Source organism: Neophocaena asiaeorientalis, unplaced genomic scaffold (assembly GCF_003031525.2).
Source record: "Neophocaena asiaeorientalis asiaeorientalis breed wild unplaced genomic scaffold, Neophocaena_asiaeorientalis_V1.1 scaffold77, whole genome shotgun sequence".
Classification (NCBI taxonomy): Eukaryota; Metazoa; Chordata; class Mammalia; order Artiodactyla; family Phocoenidae; genus Neophocaena; species Neophocaena asiaeorientalis.
In genome coordinates, this window is record NW_020174645.1 from 9,721,181 (window position 1) to 9,748,554 (window position 27,374).

The 27,374-nt window shown below is 46.8% G+C and overlaps 2 protein-coding genes and 1 non-coding gene across 4 annotated transcripts; 2 read left to right on the top strand and 1 right to left on the bottom strand.

Annotated features, from left to right (window-relative positions):
- Positions 1–442: 442 nt before the first annotated feature.
- Positions 443–14,009, top strand: WSB2 (WD repeat and SOCS box containing 2). 2 transcript variants are annotated; one of them, XM_024758489.1, is made up of 8 exons: positions 443–1,336; positions 6,555–6,799; positions 6,954–7,085; positions 10,020–10,120; positions 11,275–11,447; positions 12,144–12,254; positions 12,367–12,474; positions 13,092–14,009. In XM_024758489.1, exons 1-8 carry the CDS (start codon positions 1,149–1,151, stop codon positions 13,252–13,254), a joined length of 1,221 nt encoding a protein of 406 aa, XP_024614257.1. In that variant the 5' UTR covers positions 443–1,148; the 3' UTR covers positions 13,255–14,009. The 2 variants fall into 2 exon arrangements, with proteins under 2 accessions (XP_024614257.1, XP_024614258.1); XM_024758490.1 differs by lacking the exons at positions 443–1,336; positions 6,555–6,799; positions 6,954–7,085 and adding an exon at positions 8,307–9,444.
- Positions 14,010–14,844: 835 nt separating this feature from the next.
- On the bottom strand, positions 14,845–26,092 carry RFC5 (replication factor C subunit 5). Its single transcript, XM_024758492.1, has 11 exons — positions 25,926–26,092; positions 24,258–24,322; positions 23,849–23,985; positions 22,641–22,720; positions 21,973–22,046; positions 20,604–20,763; positions 19,814–19,895; positions 19,292–19,421; positions 18,643–18,720; positions 16,797–16,851; positions 14,845–15,718 (listed from the first exon to the last, which is right to left on the bottom strand). Exons 1-11 carry the CDS (start codon positions 25,988–25,990, stop codon positions 15,622–15,624), a joined length of 1,023 nt encoding a protein of 340 aa, XP_024614260.1. The 5' UTR covers positions 25,991–26,092; the 3' UTR covers positions 14,845–15,621.
- On the top strand, positions 24,854–24,926 carry TRNAG-CCC (transfer RNA glycine (anticodon CCC)). The gene has a single exon. It is a non-coding gene; the product is annotated as a tRNA-Gly (tRNA).
- Positions 26,093–27,374: the final 1,282 nt, after the last annotated feature.

The window sequence follows — 27,374 nt, forward strand, 5'->3', positions numbered from 1 at the left end:
AACTGGGGACTGCCCTTCAGGTCGATGAAGAAGCACCAGTCCAGCCCCCACCCTTCACAGGACGCTGTGCTAGCCTCCCCCCTCCCCGCCCCCCCCAACAAAAAAAAAGAAGGATTGAATCGGCTTGGTGTTCGAAGGCGGCTGCGTAAATTCCCAGCTGGGGGTGGCGTTGGGGCAGAGGGAAACTTGTCACTATAGGAGAGAAAGAAATAAGGAGAGTGGGACTTCCTTCCGCTTTGATAGTATGAGATCTGGGTATGCTTCTGGGTTGCTAATCTCAGTGGGATTCTCATAAGCAGAAAATGAGTCTAGGTGTGAACTCAGATGCGCTACTTGGGGCACGACAGGGAGGTGTGTGTGGCCGGCGTGTGGCGTGCAGGGAGACGACCGGAAAGGGAAGGCTGGGGCCGGTGGGGTGGGCTGGGCGGCCGGGTCTCAGCTGCCTTTATCTGGTAGGCAGGTGGGAGCTTTGGAATGTATTTGAAAGAACTGTCGAGATGGGATGTGCGTTTCAGCTTCAGCAGGGTCCCTGGGGGCAGGAGAAAACGCATCAGGAGAGTCTTGTAAAAGATCGGAGCAAGATGGGATGAAGGTTTAGGCCAGAACGGAGAGGAGATGGAAGTGGGAGGCCAGATCAAGAAGTCTGAGTGACAGGAAGCGGGGCCAGTGCTGAACATTTTAGCCTTGATGATGGGGAGGATGACGGGGAGTGAGAGGGAGCCTGTGAGTTTCAGATATTCCTTCTTTCACCTGTTTCCCAGTAGCAGGTTCTTTTGGAGAGACCTTAAGTGCATCTGAAGGCTTCCTGATCAGCACCGTCTGATCCTTGCCTGGCCTGTCTCCTTTCGTCCTCTTCGGGCTTTCATAGGAAAATGAGGCCTCCCTTCACTGGATTCACTCTTACAAAGGTTACTCTGAGTCATGGTTAACCAGAAGTCAGGAGTGCCAGCACTGAGTAACCCCAGTGGAATTCGGCCTGTGGCTACTGTTAGTGCCCCAGGTCATTTAAATGACAACTCCCTCCCAGAATCCGGACTGTCACTTTTTGCCATGGGGAGACCTCGGTGGCTTTCCAGTTTCTGAGTCAGCAAGGTGGTCAGGGGCCTGGTTCTGCCCTTACCCTCGAGGTGAGGGTGCCTGTTTGAAGCATGCTGTCTCCTGCCCCAGAGGAGCCACTGCTGCTGGCCGAACTCAAGCCCGGGCGCCCCCATCAGTTTGATTGGAAGTCAAGCTGTGAAACGTGGAGCGTTGCCTTCTCTCCGGATGGTTCCTGGTTCGCCTGGTCTCAAGGACACTGCATTGTCAAGCTGATCCCCTGGCCGCTGGAAGAGCAGTTGTAAGTTCTTTCACACCCAAGGGAGTGAGGGAGTCCTGGGGAACTGAGCGCTCTCCCAGGTGGCTCCCTGCCCGAGAGCAGGAGAGGGAAGGTGGCCAAAACAGTTCAGGAATGGGATCAGTGAGGTTTCCAGGGTCCCACATTCTGTACCTGTGAAAATTAACTCCATTGAGATTATGTTAGCCCTGAGTTTCTTTCTTTTAACAGCTTTACTGAGATATAATTTACACGCCATACAGTTGGCCCATTTAAAGTGTGCAGCCAGAGGCCCAGCTGGGTAGTTAGGCTTGATTATTCGGCAGCTGCTGATGGGGATGACTCCCCCTGACCAACTAACTGTATTTTAAATTTCTCTAAATTACCTGAGTCCTTTGGAGGCAAATAAACTTGTCTTTCGCCAAAAAAATAAATAAAGTATACAGCCAAGTGACTTGAGAATATCCACAGAGTTGTGCAACCATCACCATGATCAGTCTGTCAACATTTTTGTCACCCCAAAAAGAAACCCTCTAATCCCGCTCTGCTCTCCAGCCCTGAGCAGCCTCTAATCTACTTTCTGTCTTTATAGATTTGCCTACTCTAGACATTTCGTACAAATCGAATCATACACTGTGTAGTCAGTTGACTGGCTTCTTCCACTTAGGATACTGTTTTCATGGTTATCCGTGTCGTAGCATGCTTCATTACTTCATTTCCCTTTACCGCCAAATAATGTTCCATCTTATGGAGGCACCACATTTTGTTTATAAGTTTATCCACTGGTGAACATTCAGGTGGTTTTCACTTTTTGGCTATTAGATAATGCTTCCGTGAACACTTACGTGAAGTTTTTGTGTGGATATATGTTTTTGTATATGTTTAACTGGTTGAGGAACTGTCAGACTGCTTTTCAAAGTGGTTCCAGCATTTTACAATCCCACCAGCAATGTTGGAGATTTCCAAATTTTCCACATCCTGACCAACACTTGTTATCGACTGTCTTTTTTTCTTTTTTTCTTTTTTTTTTTTTTTTTGCGGGCACGGGCCTCTCACTGTTGTGGCCTCTCCCGCTGCGGAGCGCAGGCTCCGGACGCGCAGGCTCAGCGGCCATGGCTCATGGGCCTAGCCGCCCCGCGGCATGTGGGATCTTCCCGGACCGGGGCACGAACCCGTGTCCCCTGCATCGGCAGGCGGACTCTCAACCACTGTGCCACCAGGGAAGCCCTCGACTGTCTTTTTGATTATAGTATAGCCATCCTAGTGGGAGCAAAGTGGCATCTCATTGTGGTTTTGGTTTGCATTTCCTTGTTGGCTACTGATCTTGCCCACCTTTTCATGTGATTATTGGCCCTTTGCATGTCTTCTTTGGAGAAATGTCTATTCAGATCCTTGGTCCATTTTAAAATTGGCTAGTTGCCTTTTTTATTATCAACCAAGTTCAGTTCCTGATATTAACTAGCTTTTCTGTCTCTGGGCTGGAAAAGTCCCAGTATCTGAATGCTGTGAGCTCCCAGTCAGATGGCCCAGCATCAGTATTTTTTTCATTTGTCACAGGGCAACTCTACGTCTGTATTTATTTACTCAGCCAACCGTTGTTGTAGTCTTCCTTGCCTGACCCAGAGCCAGGGGCTGAGAATCCTGAAATAAATCAAACATGGCCCCTGCCCATGAGGGTCTCACTTGTTTTGCTTTAAGCATTTCTTACAAGTAGCACGTTAGACTTAAGTTTTTTATAAGTTCAGTCTGAAACTTGTTGCCTTGATGATAGGTAACGCTGATGAAAATTTGCTGAGATGGGTACTCTGCAGGCTGCTGGGGTTGAGGAGTAGCTGGGAGGAAGGCCATTTCGAGGACCTTAAAACTGCTCTTCCTGCGATTAGGAATCTCAGAAATGGGGTCATCTATTTATTTATTTATTTAAAAACTTTTATTGGAGTACAGTTGATTTACAATGTTGTTACTTTCTGCTGTACAGCAAAATGAATCAATTATACATATACATATATCCACTCTCTTTTAGATTCTTTTCCCACATAGGTCATTACAGAGTATTGAGTAGAGCTCCCTGTGCTATACAGTAGGTCCTTATTAGTTATCTATTTTATATACAGTAGTGTGTATATGTCGATCGCAATCTCCCAGTTTATTCCTCCCGCCACTTCCCCCCGGTAACCATAAGATTGTGTTCTACATCTGTGACTCTATTTCTGTTTTGTAGATAAGTTCATTTGTACCATTTTTTTATAGTCCACATATAAGTGATATCACATGATATTTGTCTTTCACTGTCTGACTTACTTCACCTAGTATGACAATCTCTAGGTCCATCCATGTTGCTGCAAATGGGAGGTCATCCATTTACATACACTGATTTTCAACATGAAATTAATCATATGGTAGTTAAAAATCAGAAATAGCTTAAAATCTGGTGATGAGAGAACGCTTAAGGAAATTTGGGCATTGCTGTATATTTCTGTAGCCATCAAAGATTGTTGTGTGTGTTTTTGTTTTTTTTAATCACAATTTTCAGTTCCTTCTATACTCAGTTTAATGGTAATGCCAAGATCATTATTTATTGGTTCCCCCAGTCTAAATACAAGGGACTCAACTTCATATCCAGACTTAAATCTGATATAGATTTATAGTCTGAAAAAGTATTTTTTAAAAAGCATAAAGTGGGAAATCTGTTACTTCCTTGAAAATCACTCTTGTATTCAAATATATATATTACTATACATAAATATATCTTTCCAATATTAGAGAAAATGTAAATTTGAGCATTAACCCTTTATGTGTATCTTTTGTTTAATATAATGAGGGAAATATTGTTTAATATGTTAAATGAGCAGTTACTTGTTTTAGGGAAAAATCACACATTTTGAAGAATAATAACTTGAGGAAATGCTTACAGTACAAGGCTTACTGAAAAAAGCAAGCTATGAAACTGTATTTGCAGTATGATCCCAAATTTGTTTTTGAATAACATGTGAATGTACACATAAATTAAAAATTCATCGTACAGTGTTTCCTGTGGTTAGAGTGGTATTAGGATCTGGGTAATTTTTATAATTTTCTCATTTCCAAAATTTCCCCATGTTTCACTATTAATTTTATAATTTAAAATAATTGTTATTTTGAAAGTCCTTTAAAAGGGGAAATCTGGGGCCTTTATATTCTTGTTAGGGTTGTTATACATTTAAAAAATCATATAATTTAGCGCTTTTGATATTGAGCAAATAATTGATAATAACTAGATAAATGTACTACTACTTTTAGAAATAAAATTTTCTGAAGATTCAGTTTTGGTGACGTTAAATTCTCCTAATGACTGTCGTGGCCCCGAGCGGCCCCCTCCCACAGTCGCGTCTGCCACCTCCCATGTAGCTCATCCCTTGAATTCATTGCAGACTCTGAAGTCCAGGGCATGTGCTGAACACTAGGCTAGGACACCCAAGACTTGACTACTAGTTCCCGTTCTGCCCCCAATTTTGTGACCCCAGGAAAGTTATCTCTACCCCTAACATGTTAAATTTATGATAGTAAAATGAATTACTATGCCAATGTGCCTTAATTCCTTTGGAATAAAGTAGCTACAGATGTATCCCTTAATTCAAATACAGAAATCAGGATTTTATATAAAAAAAAAGGTAACTTTGGAGGTTCTGAGCTGGCCTACAGAGCTCTCCCCATAGCTTGCCTTTTCTGTGCTTCTCCCCTGGATGGCCAACTAAGGCCCCCGAGTCAGGGCTGGGCAGGTCTTCGAAGTGTATGTGTTGGCCTGGCTGGGGCCGGATGTGGATTGGGTGGGCTTCATTGAAAAGACATTCAGTGTCACATTTCAGATGTTCTGTCAGAACGACACATTTTCAGACCACATTTGGCCATTTAGACCAGGGGTCGGCACACTTTTTCTATAAAGGCCCAGATAGTAAATATTTCTGGCTTTGGGGGCCGTATGTCTCTGTCAAGACAAGTCAGCTCTGCTGCTCGAGCGTGAACACGTCCCTAGGCGAGAGGTGGGCAGACGAGCCTGGTGGAGGTGGGAGACGGCTTCACGTACAGAACAGACTGCCATCCCGGGCACACTCCCGCAGCCTCTGCTTTAGAATGACAGACTTTCAGAGTCGAAGGAGCCCACGTTTGCCACAGTCTCTCCCTTCTAGTTCTGTAGTGAGCTTGCTTAAAATTCTTTAATATATTTCGATGATGCGATTGGCAAAAATATGACTTACTTAAGTTTTCGGGAATAGATGTAATACAGAAAGAGGTTCAGCTGCATGTATGTTGGCTATAGGATTTTTCATGGAAATGAGTCCCAGCTTTATCATCACTCTTTCCCCCAGTTCTATAAACCACGGAGTGTGGCCATGTAGCAAAGCAGGACTGAATACTTACAGTGATAAAGTGTACTACAGATAAGGGTTCTGCGTTTGCGGGCCGAACCCCAGGACTGTTGAATTGCTTATGCCTTTGAGACATTGTCTGCGAGGCAGAGTGATGGGCAGGGCCCTGTTTCTTAGGGACGGAGTCTTATTTAGCTTGTCTGGGCCTGTGTTTCAGCATAAGTTGAAGGTAAAAGGAAAGGCTTGGGCCACGAGATCTTTGAGGTCAGCGTGCCCCTGAACAGCTCTGTGAGTTCTTCCCTTCACTGCCCTGCTGGTTGGTTCCTGGACTGGATGTGCCATCAGAGAAGTAAATGAAAGAGCCTCATTCATTGATTGGAGCAAAGCAAGTGAAGGTGGAAATCGGCATGTACCAAGCAAACTGTTGGCCCGAAAATTGGGTTTATTTTCCTGCTCCTTGGGGACTTTCTAAGCTAGAGATAAGGGGGGTATGAGGCAGAAGAGTGGCACATGGTTATTCAGGCTCTAAGTTCTGTCCTAGTTCCAAACCTACAGCATGCTTTCTTTCTCATGAGAAACATGGAGTGCATCTTTCCTTCCACGCACCAAAACCCAGGAGAACTTTCTGAAGAAGCAAATGGCTCCCTGGAGCATCTGTGATCTAGTTATCCCACAAGGCAGGTCACCCCACTGCAGGACTGTCACAGATGGGATGAGCCACAGCCAGTGAAGTCTCTGTTACACGAATTCTAAAAAAAAAAAGAAGAAAGGTCGTATTAGAATTCACTGAAGGCCTATTTGTTTCTAGGATTTCAAAGGCCTAGGTACCCCAGAATGAAAAGTCGATTGACTTGGTGGCAATTTCAGACTCATTAAGAACTCTCTGCTTTTCCCAGCATCCCTAAAGGGTTCGAAGCCAAAAGCCGAAGCAGCAAAAATGATACAAAAGGGCGAGGCAGCCCAAAGGAGAAGACGCTGGACTGTGGGCAGATTGTCTGGGGTTTGGCCTTCAGCCCGTGGCCTTCTCCACCCAGCAGGAAGCTCTGGGCACGCCACCATCCCCAGGTGCCAGACGTCTCTTGCCTGATCCTTGCTACAGGGCTCAACGATGGGCAGATCAAGATTTGGGAGGTACAGACAGGTAGGTCATTTCTGGCTGGGATCAGGCCCCAGGGGGCTCTCGTGCACATTCCGATCAGGGACCAGAGGGGCTGCCAGTTGGCTGAGGGGTGTGGCTGTGACCTGTAGGCCAGAGCTGCCTCTCCCCCTGATCGAGTGCCCCTCTCTCTCGCTAGGGCTCCTGCTTTTGAATCTGTCTGGCCACCAAGACGTCGTGAGAGATCTGAGCTTCACACCCAGTGGCAGTTTGATTTTGGTTTCTGCATCCCGAGATAAGACTCTTCGCATCTGGGACCTGAATAAACATGGTATGGAGGTGACGGAATGACCTGGCAACCCCAAAATACTGTATTTGCCCCTCTTTCTACTTGACCAGTGTCATTTTATCCAGAACAGTGTTTCTCAACCTTTTTTTCTGTTATTGCCTCCTGAGGAGACTTTTTAGACATGTTTTTCCTAGTCACCCCCCCCAGCCCCCTCACCACCTGGGAGATTTTCATGCCAAAAATACATTGAATATCTCTTCAGGTACTGGATGTGTATCTGTGCTTTGTACATTAAAAAGGTCAGATTTTTCTGGCCATCAAGAACCAGTTTTCACCCCTCTCGAAAATACATGGTGTAGAATAGGTTTTCTCAGCTGTGGCACTCTTGCCATACTGGGCTGGGTAATTCTTTGTTACGGACCTTCCTGTGCATTCTGGTGTGGAGCAGCATCCTTGCCTTCTTAACCCGTGAGATGCCAGGAGCACCTTCTCTAGTTGTGATAACCAAAAATGTCTCCAGACAGAGCCCAGTGTCAACATAAAGGCCACAGCCTCCCCGGGTTGAGAACCACTGATCTGGAAGAAGTCATCCATGTTGGGTACTTCCTGTTAGAAGTAAAGTTTCTTTGTACAGTGGAATCTAGGTCTACGAGAATCCTCTCAGGCTGGGGTGGGGAGGGGGGCGGTCAGCCCTAGTGCAGTTCTGCTCTAAGCAGGACTGTATCCCGGAGCAGCCCGATGGAGAATTCCATACATCTCTGGTGTTTCTCCTCAGCTGGGAGGGTGACACAGGGAAGGGGAATTGGTTGCCGGGCCATTTCTCCCTCGCAGGCATGGAGGGAGGTGGAAGGAGGAAATGGGGACGTGGGCGGTTCATGAAGAGCACCCTCGTCCCTGATGATGCAGAGTCCGAGCGGTGACTGTGCAGCTCTCCACACCACGAGAGGGGCCCCGTCCCTGCCCTCTCAGAAACGAGCCTGATAACTTATCAGGCAACTAAGGAGGTGCTTGTGGTGTCCTCATCTGAAGGCATCGAGTCACGCAACGCGCCCTGGGTCCCGTCTGCCCGTTGCTGTGGAGCTTGTGGCTGTGTGGTCTGAGGTGGGCCTGCTGACTGGGAGGGTGCTCAGACGCAGTGCCTTTTTTTTTTTTTTTTTTGGCGGTACGCGGGCCTCTCACTGCTGTGGCCTCTCCCGTTGCGGAGCACAGGCTCCGGACGCGCAGGCTCAGCGGCCATGGCTCACGGGCCCAGCCGCTCTGTGGCATGTGGGATCTTCCCGGACCGGGGCACGAACCCGTGTCCCCTGCATCGGCAGGCAGACTCTGAACCACTGCGCCACCAGGGAAGCCCCGCAGCGCCTTTTATAATGAGTGTCGCAGGCACCTTGCCACCATCTGAGGCAGGGAGGGAGGACTCGCTGAAGGGGCTGAGAGTGGGCAGAATGGACTAGGCCAGTTACTAGGGCTTTTCAAGGAGAGGAGGGGACTAAAGTAGTGTCCCCAGGCACGGAGCCCTGCCCTCCCACCCTGCCTTGATTTATTCACTCACACCTACCCCGGGGGAGCAGGTACGCTTCTTACTTGAGAGCTGAAGAAACCATGACTGACTTCCATAAAATTTATTTCTGTATACCCACACATACACATGAATTCTTAAATGCATATGTATGACCATATACATTCTTCCCCCCTTTTTGGGGGCTTCTCCCCCCAAACTTTCTCATCCTCCCCTCCTTTGCGTTCCTCCATAATCCCCCTGCAGTCCTGTCACCCATGCTAAATAAGACCCTTCCATATTGCCTTCCATATTTTTCTCTATACTTGCGTAATCCTATTCAGACACTCGCTTTTTAAAAATGATTAATTTATTTATTTCTCGCTGTGTCGGGTCTTCCTTGCTGCGCGCGGGCTTTCTCTGGCTGCGGGGAGCGGGGGCTGCTCGCTACTCTCCGTTGCTGTGCGCAGCCTTCTTATCGCAGTGGCGTCTCTTGTGGAGCACGGGCTCTAGGCGCGCTGGCACGTGGGCTCAGCGGTTGTGGCTCACAGGCTCGGTAGTTGTGGCGCACGGGCTTAGTTGCTCCGTGGCGTGTGGGATCTTCCTGGACCAGGGCTCGAACCCGTGTCCCCTGCATGGGCAGGCAGATTCTTAACCACTGTGCCACCGGGGAAGTCCCAGACACTCACTTTTACATTTATGGATTTGGGGGTCATTGTTTCACAAAAATGGAATCATATTCTTCACATTTTTTCTGCATTTTTCTTTTTTATTAGACAGTACTCCATGGAAAATCTAGTTCCTTAATTTCATCTGACTTAACAGGTGGAATACTACCCTTTATTCATCCATTCCTCTGTTGATGGGCATTTAGCTTTTTCCCAGATGGAGATCTGAAGAGATGACGTGAGTGACCTAGGGTTATGCGCTGAGTAAACAGTGGAGCCAGGATTCAAGGCTGAGTTTACCTGCCTCCAGAGCATGTGGCCCTAATTATGCTGCACCACTGCTCATCCCGACATCCTGGCGAGGGTGGGAGCGGGGTGAGAGTGGGATCCTTGTGGCCAGGGGGAAACCATTACAGAGCATAAATGACAGAGAATTGAAGGTAAACACTTTCAAATTTGGAAGGATGCTTCAGAGTAACTGAGGTGGTTGGGGGACCTGAAAAGAATGTTCTCTGTTATCAAAGGAATGTATCAAACCTGATCTGTGGACAGCCTTTGTCCCACTGACCTTGTGGATTTTGGTGAAACAGTAGGTAATGATTTCCCTTGGGCATTATAACGTCATGTTAATAGATTTCAGGCATTTAAATGATAAATCCTGTCATATTTCTTTCTCTGCATTAAAAAAGGGGCCCGTGGGCTCAGCTGCTAGAGAACCACTGGATATCGTGGGTGGGGCTGGGGGGAGGCACCACTGCCGGTTCTTCAGGCTTCCTGCTCTGCGGCTCACCGTGTGCTCCATTTCGCTGACAGGTAAACAGATTCAGGTGTTATCGGGCCACCTGCAGTGGGTTTACTGCTGCTCCATCTCGCCAGACTGCAGCATGCTGTGTTCTGCAGCTGGGGAGAAGTCGGTGAGTCTCAAACTTGGGGTGCCCTTTGCTCTGTTGCTTCAGTTCAGGGAAGCGGCCTCATGCGTGAGAGGGTAAGTGAGCCAGCGTCCTTGAAAGCCGCCTGCAAATCAGCCCCAGCGGGAGGCACGCTGCCGGGCTGAGGCCCCTCCTTTTCTGATTTGCACTTTGACACAAACCAAACGGGAGGAGGTGTTTGGAAGCAGGTCGCTCCCATCATGTCGTGGGAGGGCTGTTTGCCTTCACAAGATGGGAAAGCCATGTTTTTTAAATTTCTTTCCCTGTTGGAGTCTATGATTTTAAAAGTTGCAACCCACATGTGGATTCAGATTTCCTTTGAACCATCTAATTTGAATCCACCTAATTAGGATTTCCATTCAAATCATAAAATGTACAGTAACTCGTTGAACTTTGTCCTGAAATCCTGTCTATTGTAACAAAAGTACTAGAAACCCAGGAACAGTTTGGGAACCGATTGTTTTGAGTTTTACATCTGCATTGAGCTGTTGTTTGCTGTGACCGACTTGGGAAAGTTAAGAGTTCACTATTTGGTACAGCTCAGGTGGTTAATCATTGATTTGAGGTTTGGAACTATGTGAAAGTGAGAGTTTTCTTAAAGGAAAAAAAAGAAAATACTTCTTTTAATGATTCTCAGAAAGGTTTCAAGTAAGGAGCTAGGTCAGACCTACAGCCGTGGGGCAGATTTCTGTGGTCCTGTAAACCAGAGGCGGGTGTCAGATGGCTCTGTTGGGTGACCAGGAATTCACCTCTGATCCCTAATTTTGGTTTCAAGTGAAAGGACAAGGTAGCCCTTGGCTTAGGTCTTCAGCATGCATTGTCCTATTTGCTAAGAGCGCTCAGAAGCAGGACCCAGAAGCTTCCCCTGAGCCATGCTGGCTGCTGTCTTCCTGAGGTCGGTTGGTTGATTCTCCCCTAAAGTAAGCTCCTTGAGCATGTCTGTTGGTTCTGTGCTTCAAGAATTCAGACCTGTCACTTTATTTAGGCCAGTATGACACGTTCTAGAAGAAACATAGAAAAGGGGCTGGGGCACTTAGCTTCCCCTGGCTGTGCGGCCTGGAGAGGCAGGGCTGTGCCTTCTCACTGTTCACGTCTTGAGCACTGTTTCCGCCCTGACCAGGCACCTGTTCTTCCCACAGGTCTTCCTGTGGAGCATGCGGTCCTACACATTAATCCGGAAGCTGGAGGGCCACCAGAGCAGCGTGGTCTCTTGCGACTTCTCCCCTGACTCTGCCTTGCTCGTCACGGCTTCTTACGATACCAATGTGATCATGTGGGACCCCTACACTGGCGAGCGGCTGCGGTCACTCCAGTAAGGGCTGCCTCCCCGCTTCCGCTTCCCGGTGGGGTGTTCGATGGGAAGCCTGTCTTGGTCCAGGACACAGTGTGTTCGTGCTTATTCTGAGGCACTGGTGTGCAGCAGTGTTTCATTGTCAATTCTCAAATTAGCCCCGAGTGCCTTCAAGTCTCCGGCTATAGGAGGCTCTCTGTACTGCTTTGGATTCAGCATTATGAAACCTCACAGTGACTCTTTCTTTCCACTTACTAATAACTGTAGTAACAGTTCAGAATGATCCTCTTATTGAAACTGTTATTTCCAAAGTGAATTTTCATGTTCTCACCAGCTTGGTCTACTTTTCCCCTTTGTTGTTTTCTGAAGCAAATAATAAGTAGTCCTATAATTATCATGTATCTTAGCCTAAAAAAGACTTTCAGTTTGTACTGTGGCATTAAAGCGAGGGCTGACCTACTTTGCATAAGGAAATTAGCACAGGGAATATTAGTAATCCTTCAGCCCCCTCCACGAGACACCGGAGCTGTATGAAATGCACTTGTTTCCGGTCGTCTTTTCCAGTCTGCAAATCCCCAGGTTTTCCACATGGGGTACGAGACATGTCTGGAACCTTTTTGTGGCCATGGCACTTTGGCCTCCTGCCTGGGGATGAAAGGCGGAGGGCGGAGGGCAGCCATCACTCCAGGCCCACCTACTGTCCTGTGTCCTCCTCAGCCACACCCAGCTCAACCCCCCCATGGATGACAGCGATGTCCACATCAGCTCCCTGAGATCTGTGTGCTTCTCCCCCGAAGGCTTGTACCTCGCCACGGTAGCGGATGACAGGTAACAAAGAGAAACCTCTTTCCGCGGCCTCAGAGCAAGTGTTGGAAAGGGCTTGTAGCATCACCCTTGGGGTCTGGCCCCAGGTCTGCTGACACGTCCCTTTCTCCTCCAGGCTCCTCAGGATCTGGGCCCTGGAACTGAAAACTCCAATTGCGTTTGCTCCTATGACCAATGGTCTCTGCTGCACATTTTTTCCACATGGTGGAGTTATCGCCACGGGGTATGTATCTGTTAGCCGAGCAGATGGGTAATGATTTCTGCTGAGTATTCCATGTAGCTTTTTAAGGAAAGAAAGCATCTAGAATTTTCTTGCCTGTGAGGAGGGCTTTAAGGAAATCTGAGATTACATAAAATTCTGGTATTCTCTTCTGCTAACAGAGTTTATCATTTACCCTTAATATTTAGCCTAAATGTCAACGTGAAAGATCTACAATTCATGCTATTAACAGGCCAAGTCTGCAAGTAAGCAGAAATCAAGATGATGCAGCATTTATACGGGAAACCATTTAGGGCAGAGACCACCTTACAGGGAACATCTGTAATTCAACAGGTGGCACTCTTCCCTGTTACATTTGAACCCACAGTATGATTTATAAAGGGCTGTACTGACAGAGACGGCACTTTGGAACCAGAGGTGTCTTGAGTTCTCCTGCTGCCCTCAGCAGCCTTAATTACTCAGCACCACAGCCTTCATATCTATTTCCAAGGTCCAGGTTGCGTTTCACTCTCTAGAGTCTCCTGACAGTGCAAGTGAGAGCAGAAACATTGATATCTGTCCCAGTGAAAACATACATTTCCAAGGTCTGCCGTAACGCACTGGTTTCCGTCTCATTTCAGGACAAGGGATGGCCACGTCCAGTTCTGGACGGCTCCTCGGGTCCTGTCATCACTGAAGCACTTATGCCGGAAAGCCCTGCGAAGTTTCCTAACAACGTACCAAGTGCTAGCGCTGCCAATCCCTAAGAAAATGAAAGAGTTCCTCACATACAGAACTTTTTAAGCCAGTCTCCATAGTCTTACTTGTTTCCTCTGTAGCAGGATAAATCTTCCTGACAAGTAGCTGGAGCAATGGGCCAAACATCTGGTCTTGGATTGAAATAGAATCTCTCTTTGGGATTGTGAACAGAATGTAGCAAAACCAGATTCCAGTGGCCTCGCCAGGGGTCTCTTCCCCATGAGGTGTGAGGGTCAGTCGTAGAAGAGGGATTCCACTTCTGCAGTGACGGAGCCTGACCTTAACCTTCAGTCCACTTAATGGACAGCAGTGCTGGACCCTCTCTGGTCATTTTGATTCCAAGAAGTTTCCACTCCCTCGAATGGGAGTGTCCGTCGTTGATGCAGATGCAGAGGAGGTGTCGGTGAAAGTTCTCTCCTGCTGGTCAGAGCCACTTTGATGTGGACAAGGGCTTTCCTTCCTCTGACCCACGGGACAGTTTTCACAGAGCCGTCTATGGTGAGATATTACTTAGCTTAAGTAAAGTCCAGGTGACTCAGAGGCCGTGCTCCTGATACAGACACTAGACTTGACTTTTTTTTTTTTTTTAAGAAACAATGGCGTGCATGTGCCGGAGGCCAGATTTGTGTGTCATGTTACCCGGGACGTATTCCTCAACTGCATGACTGTATCAGTGGCTACTGAGTTATCTGTCAGTTGTTCACCAGTTAGCATATTTATTTGTATTTTCTCAACAGATGTTAAGGTACAACTGTGTTTTTCTCAATGGTATCTAAAAACCATAGTACTTAATTCCAACAGTTGTGAAGATGTCTCTTAATTGTGTGAAGACTTGGTGTCGTCATCATTTCAGCTGATCTTCTTCTGTACGAGATCTGACTTGACTGCTTCACCTCATTGGACTCATCCGCCAGTCTCAACTCTGCCCCTAAACACAACTAGCTCCTTCAAAGTACTGTTCTTCGTGGCGTATAGTTATCTAATGAAGACACCTCATTCAAACAAAATCTGCCTTTGGAAAATTTAATATATTTTAAATTATTTTAAAAGAAATGCAACATCTTATCCTTGGCTTTCTTACTAGGTGCTTTGTGGAGGCCTGTGTACCATGATAAAACGTGTTGAAAAAGCAGAGGAGTCTCTCCTCTGCTGCCTTTGTTGCTGAAAGGAAAACATTTCAAGATGAGAGGCTTTCATCGAAGGAAAGAAAGTTAAAAGCTTTTGGCTTGCCGTTTCATTTTTTCCATTAAGGAAAGAAAAAACCCACCTTTTAAAACTAGTGAGTACAACAAGACAGCTGGGAATGGATTGGGCAAAGTTAAGTTTTGTGGTTATCTTGAAATATCATGTACAGTGTAGTCTGAGAGGCTCTGGGCCGCCTCCTTGAGCCCCTCACCCCACACCCCCAGCCATTAGCTTCAGACTTTGCTTTTGTCCTTTGGCAGCGAGGCCTATGTGTGTGATGCACGTAACCAACTTCTCCCTTTTGATAATGTAAGAATTGGACACCTTTATAAACAGCCTCCAAAGGAAGTCGATTCTCTGATATCAGGGACGGAGGAGGCTTTCTCATATAAATGCAAGTTGAACAAGTCAGCGTCTGTACGATTGGCTGAGGAAAGAGGAGTCACTTGGAACACAGCAAGCAAGCTGCTTTATTCTTGTCGTGCAGAGCGCACTACCACACGCGCAGCACAGATGCTCGCAGGGAAACTGCGGTACATTTGGATGAAATAGGAAGCGTCTCAGTCCTTCCAGCACTTGCAGGTTTAGAGTCCGGCTTAGTCTTATGTGCCCTGGGTTAAACAAGCCAGTGTTGAATGACCTCTGGCCCCAATAGCATCATTTAAAATGAATGTTTTCGCTACTGTCCACACCACAATTGGGAACCTGCTAGCCACTCCTCTACTTCAAAAGGAGAAATAAAAAGGCCAGTTTTAAAGTAAGAAAGAAGATTGAGTCCACTTTATAAGAGTATAATAGTTGGGGCCAGAAATCCATTAACACCTATTTAAAGTAGCGCCACAGATTAGATTTACAAACTTAACTCTGAAGATGTTCTTTTTACCTTGAGTTGGAAGACACTTGGACTGTATTAGATTTGAAAGCCTGATATTCCAAATGGGGTAGCCCATTTCCTATCACCCAGGCAACTGAAGGGTAAAAGCCTTAAGGCTAAAAAGGTTTTACTTTTTTTCCCCCCCTTATAAAACACAAATGGGCAGTGCAGTGACAGAGCTGTACCTTAAAACTGCTTTGTACATCCCTGCTCCGACCAGCCACAAACACGGTACTTTGGGTACACGTCTGCCCACCCATGCCTGGAACAATTTTCCGAAAGTGGGGGTGACTGTGTCCCCTGCTCTCAGTCACTGCTGGGCCTGAGAATAGGCAGCAAGTGGTCCTCAGCATCTAGGCTTCTGTGACAATCAGGTCTCTGGTGACTTGAAAGGCGGCAATGAGGGAACTCAGCTGTATCTTCTCATTGGTGCCAACAGAAAGTCTGTACCTAAAAGAAATCAAACAAAAGGTAAGAAGAGAATATCACAACAGCTGCCTTTTGAAGAGAACAACAGCAGTCAGACTGAAAGTTGGCCAGAGAAGGAATGGAAAGAGGTGAGAGAAGTTCATTCTGGGCAGCAATCTCGTGCATGTCCCCTAATGTTTTTGTTGCCTCAAACACGCCTTTATAAATTTGATTCAAACTGGGGGCGGGGGGGGAATATTAAATTAAAAAAAAAATTGTTCCCAGTAGCAGTGTTCTGAACTTAACTTTGTTCAAGCTCTACACCGATATGCAAAATTTATGTGTTTAGGCATTATTTCTTCACCTGCAAAATGCATCGAGAGGAATTATAATTAAGATTCCCTTCCTCGTAATTCACTGGGAAGTTTGGCTGCTGTCCGTATCTGTGGTTCTGTGGTCAATAGAGCAAGACACTGGTATTTCATCTTGCCACCTTTCAAGTGCCCAGCCATTGAAAGCAAAATCATGCTACTCACAGTGTAGTGATAAGAAGTGACCTAATTGGTACGTGTGAAAGCCAACGACGGCAAATTAGTTGGCTTACGTGGACATCTATTTTGAACCTAGTGCTTTTGTCTACTTAAATGATAGCTGCCAGCTTCACTGGGGGCTAATAACTGTGTTTACTGAAGCAGGCAAAGTGGAAAATTGAGTTTATGTTTACTTTCCCTGTAATATGCTTTCGTATGCCAGAAGGCCTTAATAACAGCTGGATAGCTGGCCGTCCCCAAACGACCTAGATGTCTGAACTGAAGCAGGCTTCCCAAATAACAAGAGCATGTCTGGAACCAAGGTGGACCAGGCGTCTGAGGTCGAAGGAGAGGCCTTTATCTCAAATGCGTAACCGAGTTGTACCTGTCTTTGTGTTTATCCACGTTCTTCACATAAGCAGCTCACACCCTTCCCTGTGCTTCGTTCAATAATTCAATTCCAGCAAAAACTAAACTCTACTGTATATGAATGATTTAGACAAAACAGTTGAAACCAAGGAAGGAGAAACAAAAAACTCACAATGGGGAAAAAGAAGGAAAAGAATTAAAACTGGGAAATAAATACTCACTCAATGTCTGCCATTTTGGTCAATAAATGTATTCGAACTGAAGATGGAAAGTCAACTGGGGGAAAAACAAAATCAAATGAGTGGGGTCTGTCATTACCTACTATATATAAAAAAAAAAAATCACAGAAGTATGAGTTTCCACATCAGATACATAAGACTAACCTCTTGAGGCCACAGATCTCAAGATACCACACCTCCAGGAGGTAAAAATTGCATAGGTTTTCATAGTTTTTATTCATTTTAGTCTTCATAGGGTAGCCAAAAAGAAAAATGAGCAGGTTCCAGAGTGATCATAAGATGGAAGAGCCATCCACACTGCCCTGTCAGCACTGGGCCGCTCTGTAAGTTACTGTGAAAGTGAAGTTCTCACTTGCTGTCCCAATTTTTTTGTTTTTGTTTTGCGGTACGCGGGCCTCTCACTGTTGTGGCCTCTCCCGCTGCGGAGCACAGTCTCCGGACGCGCAGGCTCAGCGGCCATGGCTCACGGGTGCAGCCGCTCCGCGGCATGTGGGATCTTCCCGGACCGGGGCACGAACCTGTGTCCCCTGCATCGGCAGGCGGACTCTCAACCACTGCACCACCAGGGAAGCCCTGCTGTCCCAATTTTAAAAACAAACATAACCACTGTAAAGCAATTATACTCCAATAAAGATGTTAAAAAACAAAAAACATAAATAATTGATTTTTCAAAGTCGATTCATGCTCAGCATCCACAAAGTGCAGAGCTGGGCCAATTTCACATGCCAGCCAGCCAGGGAGAGGCCTGGAAAGGCACTGGTGGAACAGTGTTCGTGGGCCCAAGTGTCTGCAGGTGGCTGCTGGACAGGCAGAGCTTCTCCACAAGGCTGAAGAGCACATCGCTTAGAGCTCAAAGACACACTCGTGTCTGGTTCTCCCCCAAAAGGGCCAACTGGATTGGTCTGGGGTGATTCACATGTGCTCTCAAGGTAGAGAAGCAATTCTCTGTACAGGACATACGACCAAGTGTGGAACTAAAGATGGTTTAGTTGAGGCTGCTTTGGTTTTGTGAAGCTAGATCTTCGTCCTCCTTTCTTTTTGGGGAAAATAGCCTTTTAGAAATATAAACTCCAACATACCGCTGTAAAATACAGACCCTTGGAGGAAATAAGTTAGCCTTTAGGAGTTTCTTTCCTGTTTTTCCCCAGCATTCTAGAAGTCAAAAGAGTATCTGGGGGGCTTCCTTGGTAGCGCAGTGATTAAGAATCCACCTGCCAATGTAGGGGACACAGGTTCGAGCCCTGGTCCGGGAAGATCCCACATGCTGCAAAGCAACTAAGCCCGTGTGCCACAACTACTGGGCCTGTGTGCTACAACTACACACACCTAGAGCCCATGCTCTGCAACAGGAGAAGCCACCGCAATGAGAAGCCCGTGCACCGCAACGAAGAGTAGCCCCCACTGGCCACAACTAGAGAAAGCCCGCGCACAGCAATGAAGACCCAATACAGCCAAGAATAAAATAAATAAAATGAATTTATGAAAAAAAAAAAGTATTTTTGGAACAAGGTTTTAAAAGCAAGACACAGACACACAGATATTGGGTTGGCCAAAAAGTTTATTCGGTTAGTGAATACGTTCAATGAAGTTCTTCGCGAAAATTAAAAATGTGTCTTTTAGTTTTATTTAAACTCGAATGAACTTTTTGGCCAACCCAATAAAAAAACTAAATAGCAAAACAAAACTGAAAATGAGGGGCCGGGTTTACACCTCTTCATTCCTGTTTCTGTTTCCAAAACGAAGAGTCACGTTACCTCTCCAGCCACCCTCAACCCCAACGCATGCCACCTTCTGCACAGCTTCTGAACTGTGGAAGAACCTAGGTTACCTCTGTGCACGAACAGGTGTATCTCTGTCAGGATGTCATGTAATGCCAACCCCTTTAGAGTTTTCAACTCCATGATATCTAGAGAGGAGCAGTTAAGGCAAAGGAACAAATTCCACAACAAACACTGCAGAGAATGACTTGAAAGTAGGGCTTTTCATGCCAATACAGCTGTTTCCTTCAATCTGAAGTTGCATGTGTTGGACCCCAGTTCTTATTTTTCTGTTTTCATCTCCATTGAGGGAGATGAAAGATATCTCTGTCTAGTAGAGAACAGAACCAAATGCATTGCCCAAAAGGCTTTCCATCACTACAGCTAGATTTTAATTTCATAGCAAAACAAGAGTAACACTAACTGCTTGAAAATGACTGCACCTTCCACCCAAGGTCTAAGTGCTTCCCTCCCACCTGAGAGTTAAGCTGCTTCAAGCCATACCCAGCTCAGGGCCCTTCAGGAACAACTTGGGGCATGAAAGACAAGTACCCATCCCCCCCACAGACATCTTGCTCCCATGACAAGCTGAAAGGTGTCCCGTGCAGCCGCTTGTCTTTTGCCAGTAGGGTGTAGGTGCTGCCTGCAGCCTGAGCTTGTGAGGCCACGTTCAGGCCTTGGGCATCTAATGCACTGACTGAAGGACAAGAGAAAGGATACTCCTGTAGGCCGTGGTGAAGTCTTGATTCAACATCCAGTCCAGAATGTTGGCGATGTCTGACTTGAGTGGGTGCCCTGTGCAGGTGTAGACGGTCTCCTCTGTCACCTTCCCAAAGGCCATGTTGGTGCTCTGGGCAGACAGGGGGAGAGTCACCACGGCTGCTGCAGCCACTGAGCTGCAGGAGGGTCAGGAGGAAACTGCGGAGGCAGCAATGCGGGTGGGCACGGGAGAGCTCGAGCCCTGTACTTTTTACACTGCTAAGAGCTGGCCGCATCAGAGGAGGCCACTGCTTGTCGGCTACATTACTTTGCAGAGTCCTTCCCTATCTTTCCTGTATTTGCAACAAATTATTCTTTCAATTAATCAAAACACAAAGGTGGGCGTACATCCTTGACATACTATGAGATGTCTTACCAGTTCCAGATTTCTGAATTAACACATCGGTCATGCTGTTGCTTATGTCTTTCTTGAAAAAGTATTCTGAAGCGCCAACTCGAGATGTGCTAGGAGCGGTGCCCTACCTGCAAGATGTTCAGAGCCCTTCGCATGTCTCCACTGGAAAGAGTTACGAGCGCTTTCATCCCGTCTTCACTTATGTCAACTCTGCAAGGAAACAGGCAGGAGGGATACAGAGGCCCTGAGAGCACAAATGCTCCCCGAGGGGACAAGATGGACTGTGAAGATCAAGGCTTTGAAACAATGAAAGAGAAAAAAGGGAAGGACGGAGTCAACAATACTCTCCTGATTTACAGGCTCCAGAACTTGCTCTGGCTACTGGGGACGTGGGCCTCACGTGAGTAGTCACAGCCCAGTGCAAGTCTAGCAAGACCACCATTTGGGACCAAGCATTGCTGTGTTGAGCAGGTAGCTTTGGATTCTGTTCTCTGGAGAGGAGAGGGTGCTGGCGAGATCTGCACTCGCAGAGCCCAAGCACCCGTCGAATCAGCAGCAGCTCGGGCTGGCTACTTGCTCGGCATCTGATCACGCAGAATGTGATGTCTCAGGACCTGCCCTGCTAGTTGAGAAAGGCCACAGGCTTCTTAACGGGAGGGACCTGGCAGCGCGCAGTTTCCAAAGACAAAGAGTAGGAGGAAAGTGGGACCGCTTCTAGGGGAGGATGATGGACTCCAGTAAGGAACCAAATGACCTTTATGAAGAATTACCAGGGCGGCCGACAGACAGTGAGGTTTACCCTGTGCCAGGCTCTCCCGAGTTGTTTACAAACGTTATCGCCTTCAGACGTACCAGTAGCTGCCTTACGTGACACCCAGTCCCCAAGGCCCCCCTTTCCCTGCTTTTCAACATACTTACTTCTCTTCTTCTGCGACATATTCCAGGCGGGGAACCATGAGTTCAGGGGTCAGGGGACCGAATCGGAACCTTGTACACCGGGACTGCAAGGCGGGGATGATCTTTGACAGATAGTTACAGATGAGGCAAAATCTGGTATTTTCAGTAAATTTCTCAATCACTGGCAAGGGAAAAGAGAACCACCTCATGTCCATCCTGATTCTTCAAGGGACCCAGAAACCCTGAACTTTCCTATGGTCACGTGAAGCGGGCAATCAGGAATGCAAACAAGTGGGAAAGCTACTGCAGCGAGAGACGGTGAGCCTGGAGACCAACCACTCTCTCCCCAGAGCTGATGCACACGTCACGTCCACGGGACTGGACAAAATGCTTCCTTTTCCATGACTGGCTGTGATCCCGGCACCCTTGCCGTTCCATTCCACTAAGATATGAAATCCAGTACGCCTGCCCTTTTGCATAAAATCCTATTTGGCAAAAGGATGATGTGCCACCTTCTACTGGGCGGGGGAGGGGGGTGGCTTTTTGCAGACTTTCCAGTGGACCTTGTCTCGAACCCTTAGAGCATTCGAGAAAGCATTAACCCGAATTCAGAGATGCCTGTGACACCAGTTTCATCCTGTCGGTACCAACGTTCTCACGCTGGGATCTGCCCAGACTGACTCCAGAATAAGATGCTGAAGAAAGGCAGCCAAAGCCTCTAGGACCGGAAGATATTCTGTCCTCCTCCTCCGCTTCTTAAACATGGGCTGCAATCCACCCCCCCCCAGAATTCCTAAAGATCGCCTTCTCTCCTAGCTGTCTACCGCAGAATCTTAATGAGAGAGATTAAGAATGTCCTTGCAAAGAAATTAACTGCACCTTTAAGACCAACAAATCACAGTATACTCTCCTTTCCTGGCCCAGTCGTTCTCCTGGCAAGTAGGGAAGTCATGTCGGCTTTCTGAGTGCAGCTAAATTTCCAGTGTTATTTTCCTGGCTATATTGTATCTAACGGTACCAACAGCAGAAAGACCTATCTAGCAGTTTAGAAATGAAAGACTTCCCATTCCCTCCCATCAAACAGTACAAATTCCCGACCCTGAAATTGAACCCAGCGGAAAAGTAGGATGAAACACCAGTGTCTGGTCATACCTAAAAGTCCCCAAAAGGCTAATGTCTTTACGCTATTAAAAGGGGTAACCACCGGTATAGAGATTTTTGTCTAGGTCATCAGGTGGGATACACAGTGAAAGGTATCTAGAGATTTCGCTGGGCCAGAAGATGAATGAAAATTGAGAAGAAGCCACATCCTATCTCATGTCCAAAGTTGCTAACTCTCCTTCCAAAGCATTCCTCAGCCATACACACCGTACACGGCTGTGCTCCTTACCTCTCCGCAAGGCGTTCTGGGCGTCCTGAGTCATGGCATCAGCTTCATCCAAGATCACTAGTTTAAAGCCTTTCCTAGGAAAACAATTGGTACCACCTAAAAAGCCTTCTTCAATCTCCCTTTGACTTCCAGGCCCAAACCTACACCTTCACATTTGTGCCATCAGGCCCTGGCTCATGAAGTTCATTTCTCCTAGAACTCTGACCAAAGCAGACATCTGTGGTCAAAGCGCATGGAGGTCTAATTTCTGTATTTGTGTTAGATTATGTCCTCTGGAACCTTCATCTTTCTTCCACCCAGTAGCCTCTTATTCTATTCTAGTGCTGCTTTTTCCTCTTTTTCTTTTTTTACCACCATCCTAGTTATCCACCCTGATCTCAATTCATTTTTGTTTAAATTCAAACTAGCTCCTCCAGTCTTATGATGTAATGAAATTAATGCTTCCCCAGAGAACTTGCTAATATAGATTTAGATAATATTTTGTTTTAATATTTGCATTTTAATATGTCTTACCACCATTCCTGTACTTTATCTCTCTTTCATGACTGCTTTTGACAAAGCCTTTTTCTTTTCCCCTTACTTTTACAAACTGGCAAAGGAGAGGATTTAAGAAATTAAACTCACTGATCAAAATCTTTAGGGAGAGAAATTATGCAAAGAATTCTTACTTAAATATTGTCCTTGTGCTAGCAAAGCTCAGGATTGGTCCCCGAACGATATCTATTCCTCGGTCATCTGAAGCATTCAGCTAAATGTGAAAGAGAGAAGCCAAAATAAATAGAAAACGTGTTGGTGTGCTAGCTGTGAATTAATGTACCTTTTCATCAATCCTGTCATTAAAAATAAGATGACAATTATATTTAAAACTTACAACTCACTAGATTATTCCATTATACCCTGAAAGGCCAATCAACGTGTGTGTTTCCTCCCCCTTCTGGGGACAAAATCACTGACGTGCTCCGGGGGAGAATTAACTGGTCTGCTCACAGGGAACAGCGCCTCTGGCACGAGCAGAATGATGCTAATTTTAGCTACCACAACCCAGAGCAACCCAGAAGTTACCAAGTCTTTAACACAATGAAGTAAGAACACTGGTGGCAGCAAGGTTCTATAATACAAAAGCAAGTTAAACAGTTTTTTTCTTACAATATTTAGAATTTCGTAAGCTAAGTTTATCGCTCGAGTCCTAGTAGTAAACAGACGGCATACTCAAATTCAGTAATTTGAAGAGGATTAAATGAAGAGATAGTTTAAAAGGTGCCGGTGAGGTGTGGGGAAACCACAAGGGCTATGCAATACCTCAAGGCCTACTGGGGCCCATTATCACCCCCAAGTCTTAAGGGGTTGGTGGGGGAGTGGCACTGGCGGGGTGTGTGTGGGGGAAAGGCTGCGTGCTGTGCCCTGCGGGTGGGGAAGCTGTTGGCCTGTGGTGACCCCCAGGGCAGGACCAGGCATCCTTCTCCCTTCCCCAACCCCTTCCAGGCCCCTGCTGGCCAAACCCAACCAGGAACCAGAGGGCAAGAGAGCTCGCAGTCGACACAGCTCAGCCTTCCGGGGCGGGGCAAGAAGAGCATGGAGCAACATGCAGAAGGGATCTGGGGGCACATGGGAGAGAGCCATCAACCGAGCAACCACTGAGGATTTGGGTAAAAGTTGGCAACAGCAAAGAAAGACACCCAGTCCTACCACTGCCCTTTAGCTTATACCAGTCCAGGCAAAAATGTCAATTATAGAAAAAAAGTGAATTAAAACATCTTATGTCTCCTTCTTTCCCAACCACCAGCAGGGCAACTAACTTGTAAAGTAAAACAAAACTAGCAGACCTAAAAGTAAGAGGCTGGAGTGGTTCGAGAGTAACAATAAACCTCCCATTTACCTCCAAGACCATGGAGCCAAATTCCTTATCTTTGTACAGCTGTTTAGCACAGGCCAGGATGGTGGATGTCTTTCCCGTCCCTGGAGGACCATAGAGAAGGAGGTGCGGCAGGCGGTCCTCACTGATAAACTTCTGAACTGAAGGTCAGGGGGAGAAAGAGAGAGGCCATCAGTCTCTGAGAGTTGCCTCATTCACTGCAGGCCCGAGTTGGGCTGAAGGTACTTCAACCATATGTTCAAATCTGGGTCAGATGCAGGAATGAAAAATCTGAAGGACTCAACTCTTAAAGCCACATCCCATAAAGCTCAATCAGATCCTTCAAAATTATTACTCAGTAGAGACAACATTCCTAAGAAGTGTATCCAGGTCCTTCGACTAGGATACCAGCTGCTGACACATGGATACATACTGGTACTCAAGACGTCCTGATGAGAAATGAGATCATCCAGTGTCTGTGGCCGGTATTTTTCAACCCTGAAATACAATTTAGCATTGATTACAACATATATAAAGGCAAGAACATTTTGTTATGTGCAAAAGAATCCTTTCATATCCTAACTAAAAGAGAAAAGAGATACAAAACCCTTTAACAGTGGTTCTCAACTGGAGCCATTCTGTCCTCCAGTGAACTCTTGATAATATCTGGAGACATTTTCCACTGTCAAAGCTGAGTGGGGGGTACTACTGGCATCTAGCGGATAGGCACCAGGGATGCTGTTAAACATGCTGCAATGCACAGGACAACACCGATGCCCTCCCGCGACACCCCACATATCTGGCCCCAAATATCAATAGTGCAGAAAAACTGCTCTCATTTCATCTTTCCAGCTGTCTGCCCATAATCTCAACCTGGATGGGCACCTAAGTTAATCCAAAATTGAACTCATATCCAAATATAAATTAACAGATGAATGGATAAATAAATGGTGGTATAGCCACACAAGGGAACGTTATTTGGCAATAAAAGGAAATCAGTTACTGATATAAGAAGCCAGTAACGGGACATCCCTGGTGGTCCAGTGGGTAAGACTCTGCACTCCCAATGCAGGGGGCCCAGGTTCGATCCCTGGCTGGGGAATTAGATCCCGCGTGCATGCTGTAACTAAGAGTTCGAATGCCGCAATGAAAGATCCCACATGCCGCAACGAAGATCCTGTGTGCCACAGCTAAGACCCGGTGCAGCCAAAATAAATAAATAAAAATTTATTTTAAAAAAAGAAGAAGCCAGTCACAAAAGGCCACGTATCATATGACTCCATTTATATGAAATATCCAGAATAAGCAAATTCATTAGAGACAGAAAGTAGATTAGTGGTTGCCACGGGCTGAGGAAGGGGGGATTGGGGAGTTGCCAATGGGTACGGGGTTTCCATTCAGGATGATGAAAAATTTTGGAACTAGATAGTGGGATGGTTACATAACATTCTGCATGTACTTAATGCCACTGAATTGTACATTTTAAAATGGTTACAACTGTGAATTGTATGTTATGTATTTTTATTACGATAACAATAAACTGAAAAGAAACAACTTGGGGTTTTCCGAAATCCAGTCAAATCCATTCAGTCTTTAAACCATCACTAAGACACAGTTGTGTAAGTAGGATGGTTAAGAGTGCAAGCTCTGAATCTGGACCAGCTGGGTTCAAATACAAACTTATTTTCCAACTCTGGACCTCAGGCAAGTCATTTAACCTTTTGGTAAAACTGGAATAACAGTACCTTCTTCCTAGTGTCTTTGTAAAATTCAAACATCTAATAGGGTGCCTGCTAATCTAATAGAAAGTCACTTAAATAAAAGTTAACTAGGGAGCGTTGTTACCATCATCATCATATTATTCTAGTTTAGAATCTGACCAATAATCGTACCGAAGGAAGAGAATATTTTGTCAAGAGAGAAGAATATTTTGCCACGGAGGTCAATGTAGTGTCAGAAGACACGAGATCGAACCCCTGTGCCGATCGAACCCTGGGGCGGCGGGGCGAGGACGGGGTGGGGACCTGCCACTTGCCCACTCCGGCCACCACCTCCCCGCGCGGCCGACCCCCTTCCCCGCGGCTGCCGGGCCTCCTCCTACCAAGGCAGGTTCCTGATCTTGCCCCCCTCAGGCTGCTGCTGCTGCTTGTGCGCTGAGGTCTCCATGACAGGGTGACGGAGGTCGCTGGGTCCGGTGGGTTTGTCGCCTCCCCCAGGTGCCTGCACCGCGACCAGTCAAGACGTGACCCCGAGACCCACGTACTTACAGTTCGCGCGCAAACGCAACTCTCGCGAGGTTTAGCTGCTGGCTTCCGGCTTCCTCCCCCGGTCCCGCCCCCTCCCCGTTGCTAAGGCCTCTGTTGCCTGGTTACCGGGAGGCCCTGGCCGTCAGCCTCGTTCCAACTCCGCCGTTCTAGCCGGGGCTGCCCTCTCTCTGGTGCGGCTTGGGCGTCCCGAGCCCAGCGAGCGCGGGAGCAGGAAAGGCAAGGCCACTCTTTACAGTTCTTGAATACAGTTGCCGTATGAAAAAAGGCTCCAAATACTTTTTTGGCCCCAAAGCTGGCAGGTGAGTACTTCAAATTGAAAAACAATTCCAAGCACAACTCCAACTCCAATCCGTCTCCCAAATCCATTTCCTTCACCCAACAAAATTTACAGAACCGACCGACCTCTAGAAACAACTCCAGAGCGAAAACAAATAAGTAAGTAACTTCCATTTAGGTTAATATGGGTAACTGGAAAAGGCTAGTTAGTAAGCATAGAGGACGGGCTGCCTCTGATCTCAAGCTACTGAGGAGAATCGTTATCAAAATGTTAGCATTTTTTTCTGAGGTGAGGGGATTATGGACCACTTTTTTCTTCTATTTTGCTGGTCTGTATTCCCAGCAATGAGTATGTATTACATCCATAATAAAGTTTTTCTTGGTTTCGTTTTTTGTTCTTTTGCGGTACGCGGGCCTCTCACTGTTGAGGCCTCTCCCGTTGCGGAGCACAGGCTCCGGACGCGCAGGCTCACTGGCCATGGCTCACGGGCCCAGCCGGTCCGCGGCATGTGGGATCTTCCCGGACCGGGGCACGAACCCGTGTCCCCTGCATCGGCAGGCAGACTCTGAACCACTGCGCCACCAGGGAAGTCCTGATTTTTGTTTTTTAACATGCTGAGAAAGGCAGCAACCCTGGGAGAAGATGAGGCTGGACCTGGATCAGAAGTGTTGTGATTCAGAAGTAGCTGCTCCTTGCATCTTATTACATGACCGTCGCCTGTTTTAGGAGCAGAGTAGAGGGACAGAGGACAAATACACGATGGCAGTTATGGCTTCACCCTCGCCCCTGCCTGGGGAGTCAGAAGAAGGGGGTCAGATGGGGCTTGTGATATGACAGTGCCCCTGCTCTCTGCTTCCTCCTGACACTGGTTGTGCAGGTCGCTAGGGTACCACTGTTCCCGCTCAGCTTTGGGCAGGTTACTTCTCTCCTCGTGCAACCATATCTCCTCCAAGATGGCTGTGAGGATTAGATGAAATAACATAGGTAAAGCATCTGGTATATTCCA

Coding starts and splice junctions, on each gene's coding strand:
- WSB2 (XM_024758489.1), top strand. CDS start 1,149: ATGCTGTCTCCTGCCCCAGAGGAGCCACTGCTGCTGGCCGAACTCAAG. Junction 1,337..6,554: donor TGGCCGCTGGAAGAGCAGTT/GTAAGTTCTTTC, acceptor TGCTTTTCCCAG/CATCCCTAAAGGGTTCGAAG. Junction 7,086..10,019: donor CTGGGACCTGAATAAACATG/GTATGGAGGTGA, acceptor TTTCGCTGACAG/GTAAACAGATTCAGGTGTTA.
- RFC5 (XM_024758492.1), bottom strand. CDS start 25,990: ATGGAGACCTCAGCGCACAAGCAGCAGCAGCAGCCTGAGGGGGGCAAG. Junction 22,047..22,640: donor AGCACAAGGACAATATTTAA/GTAAGAATTCTT, acceptor TTGTTTTCCTAG/GAAAGGCTTTAAACTAGTGA. Junction 20,764..21,972: donor CCAGAACGCCTTGCGGAGAG/GTAAGGAGCACA, acceptor TTCCCTTGCCAG/TGATTGAGAAATTTACTGAA.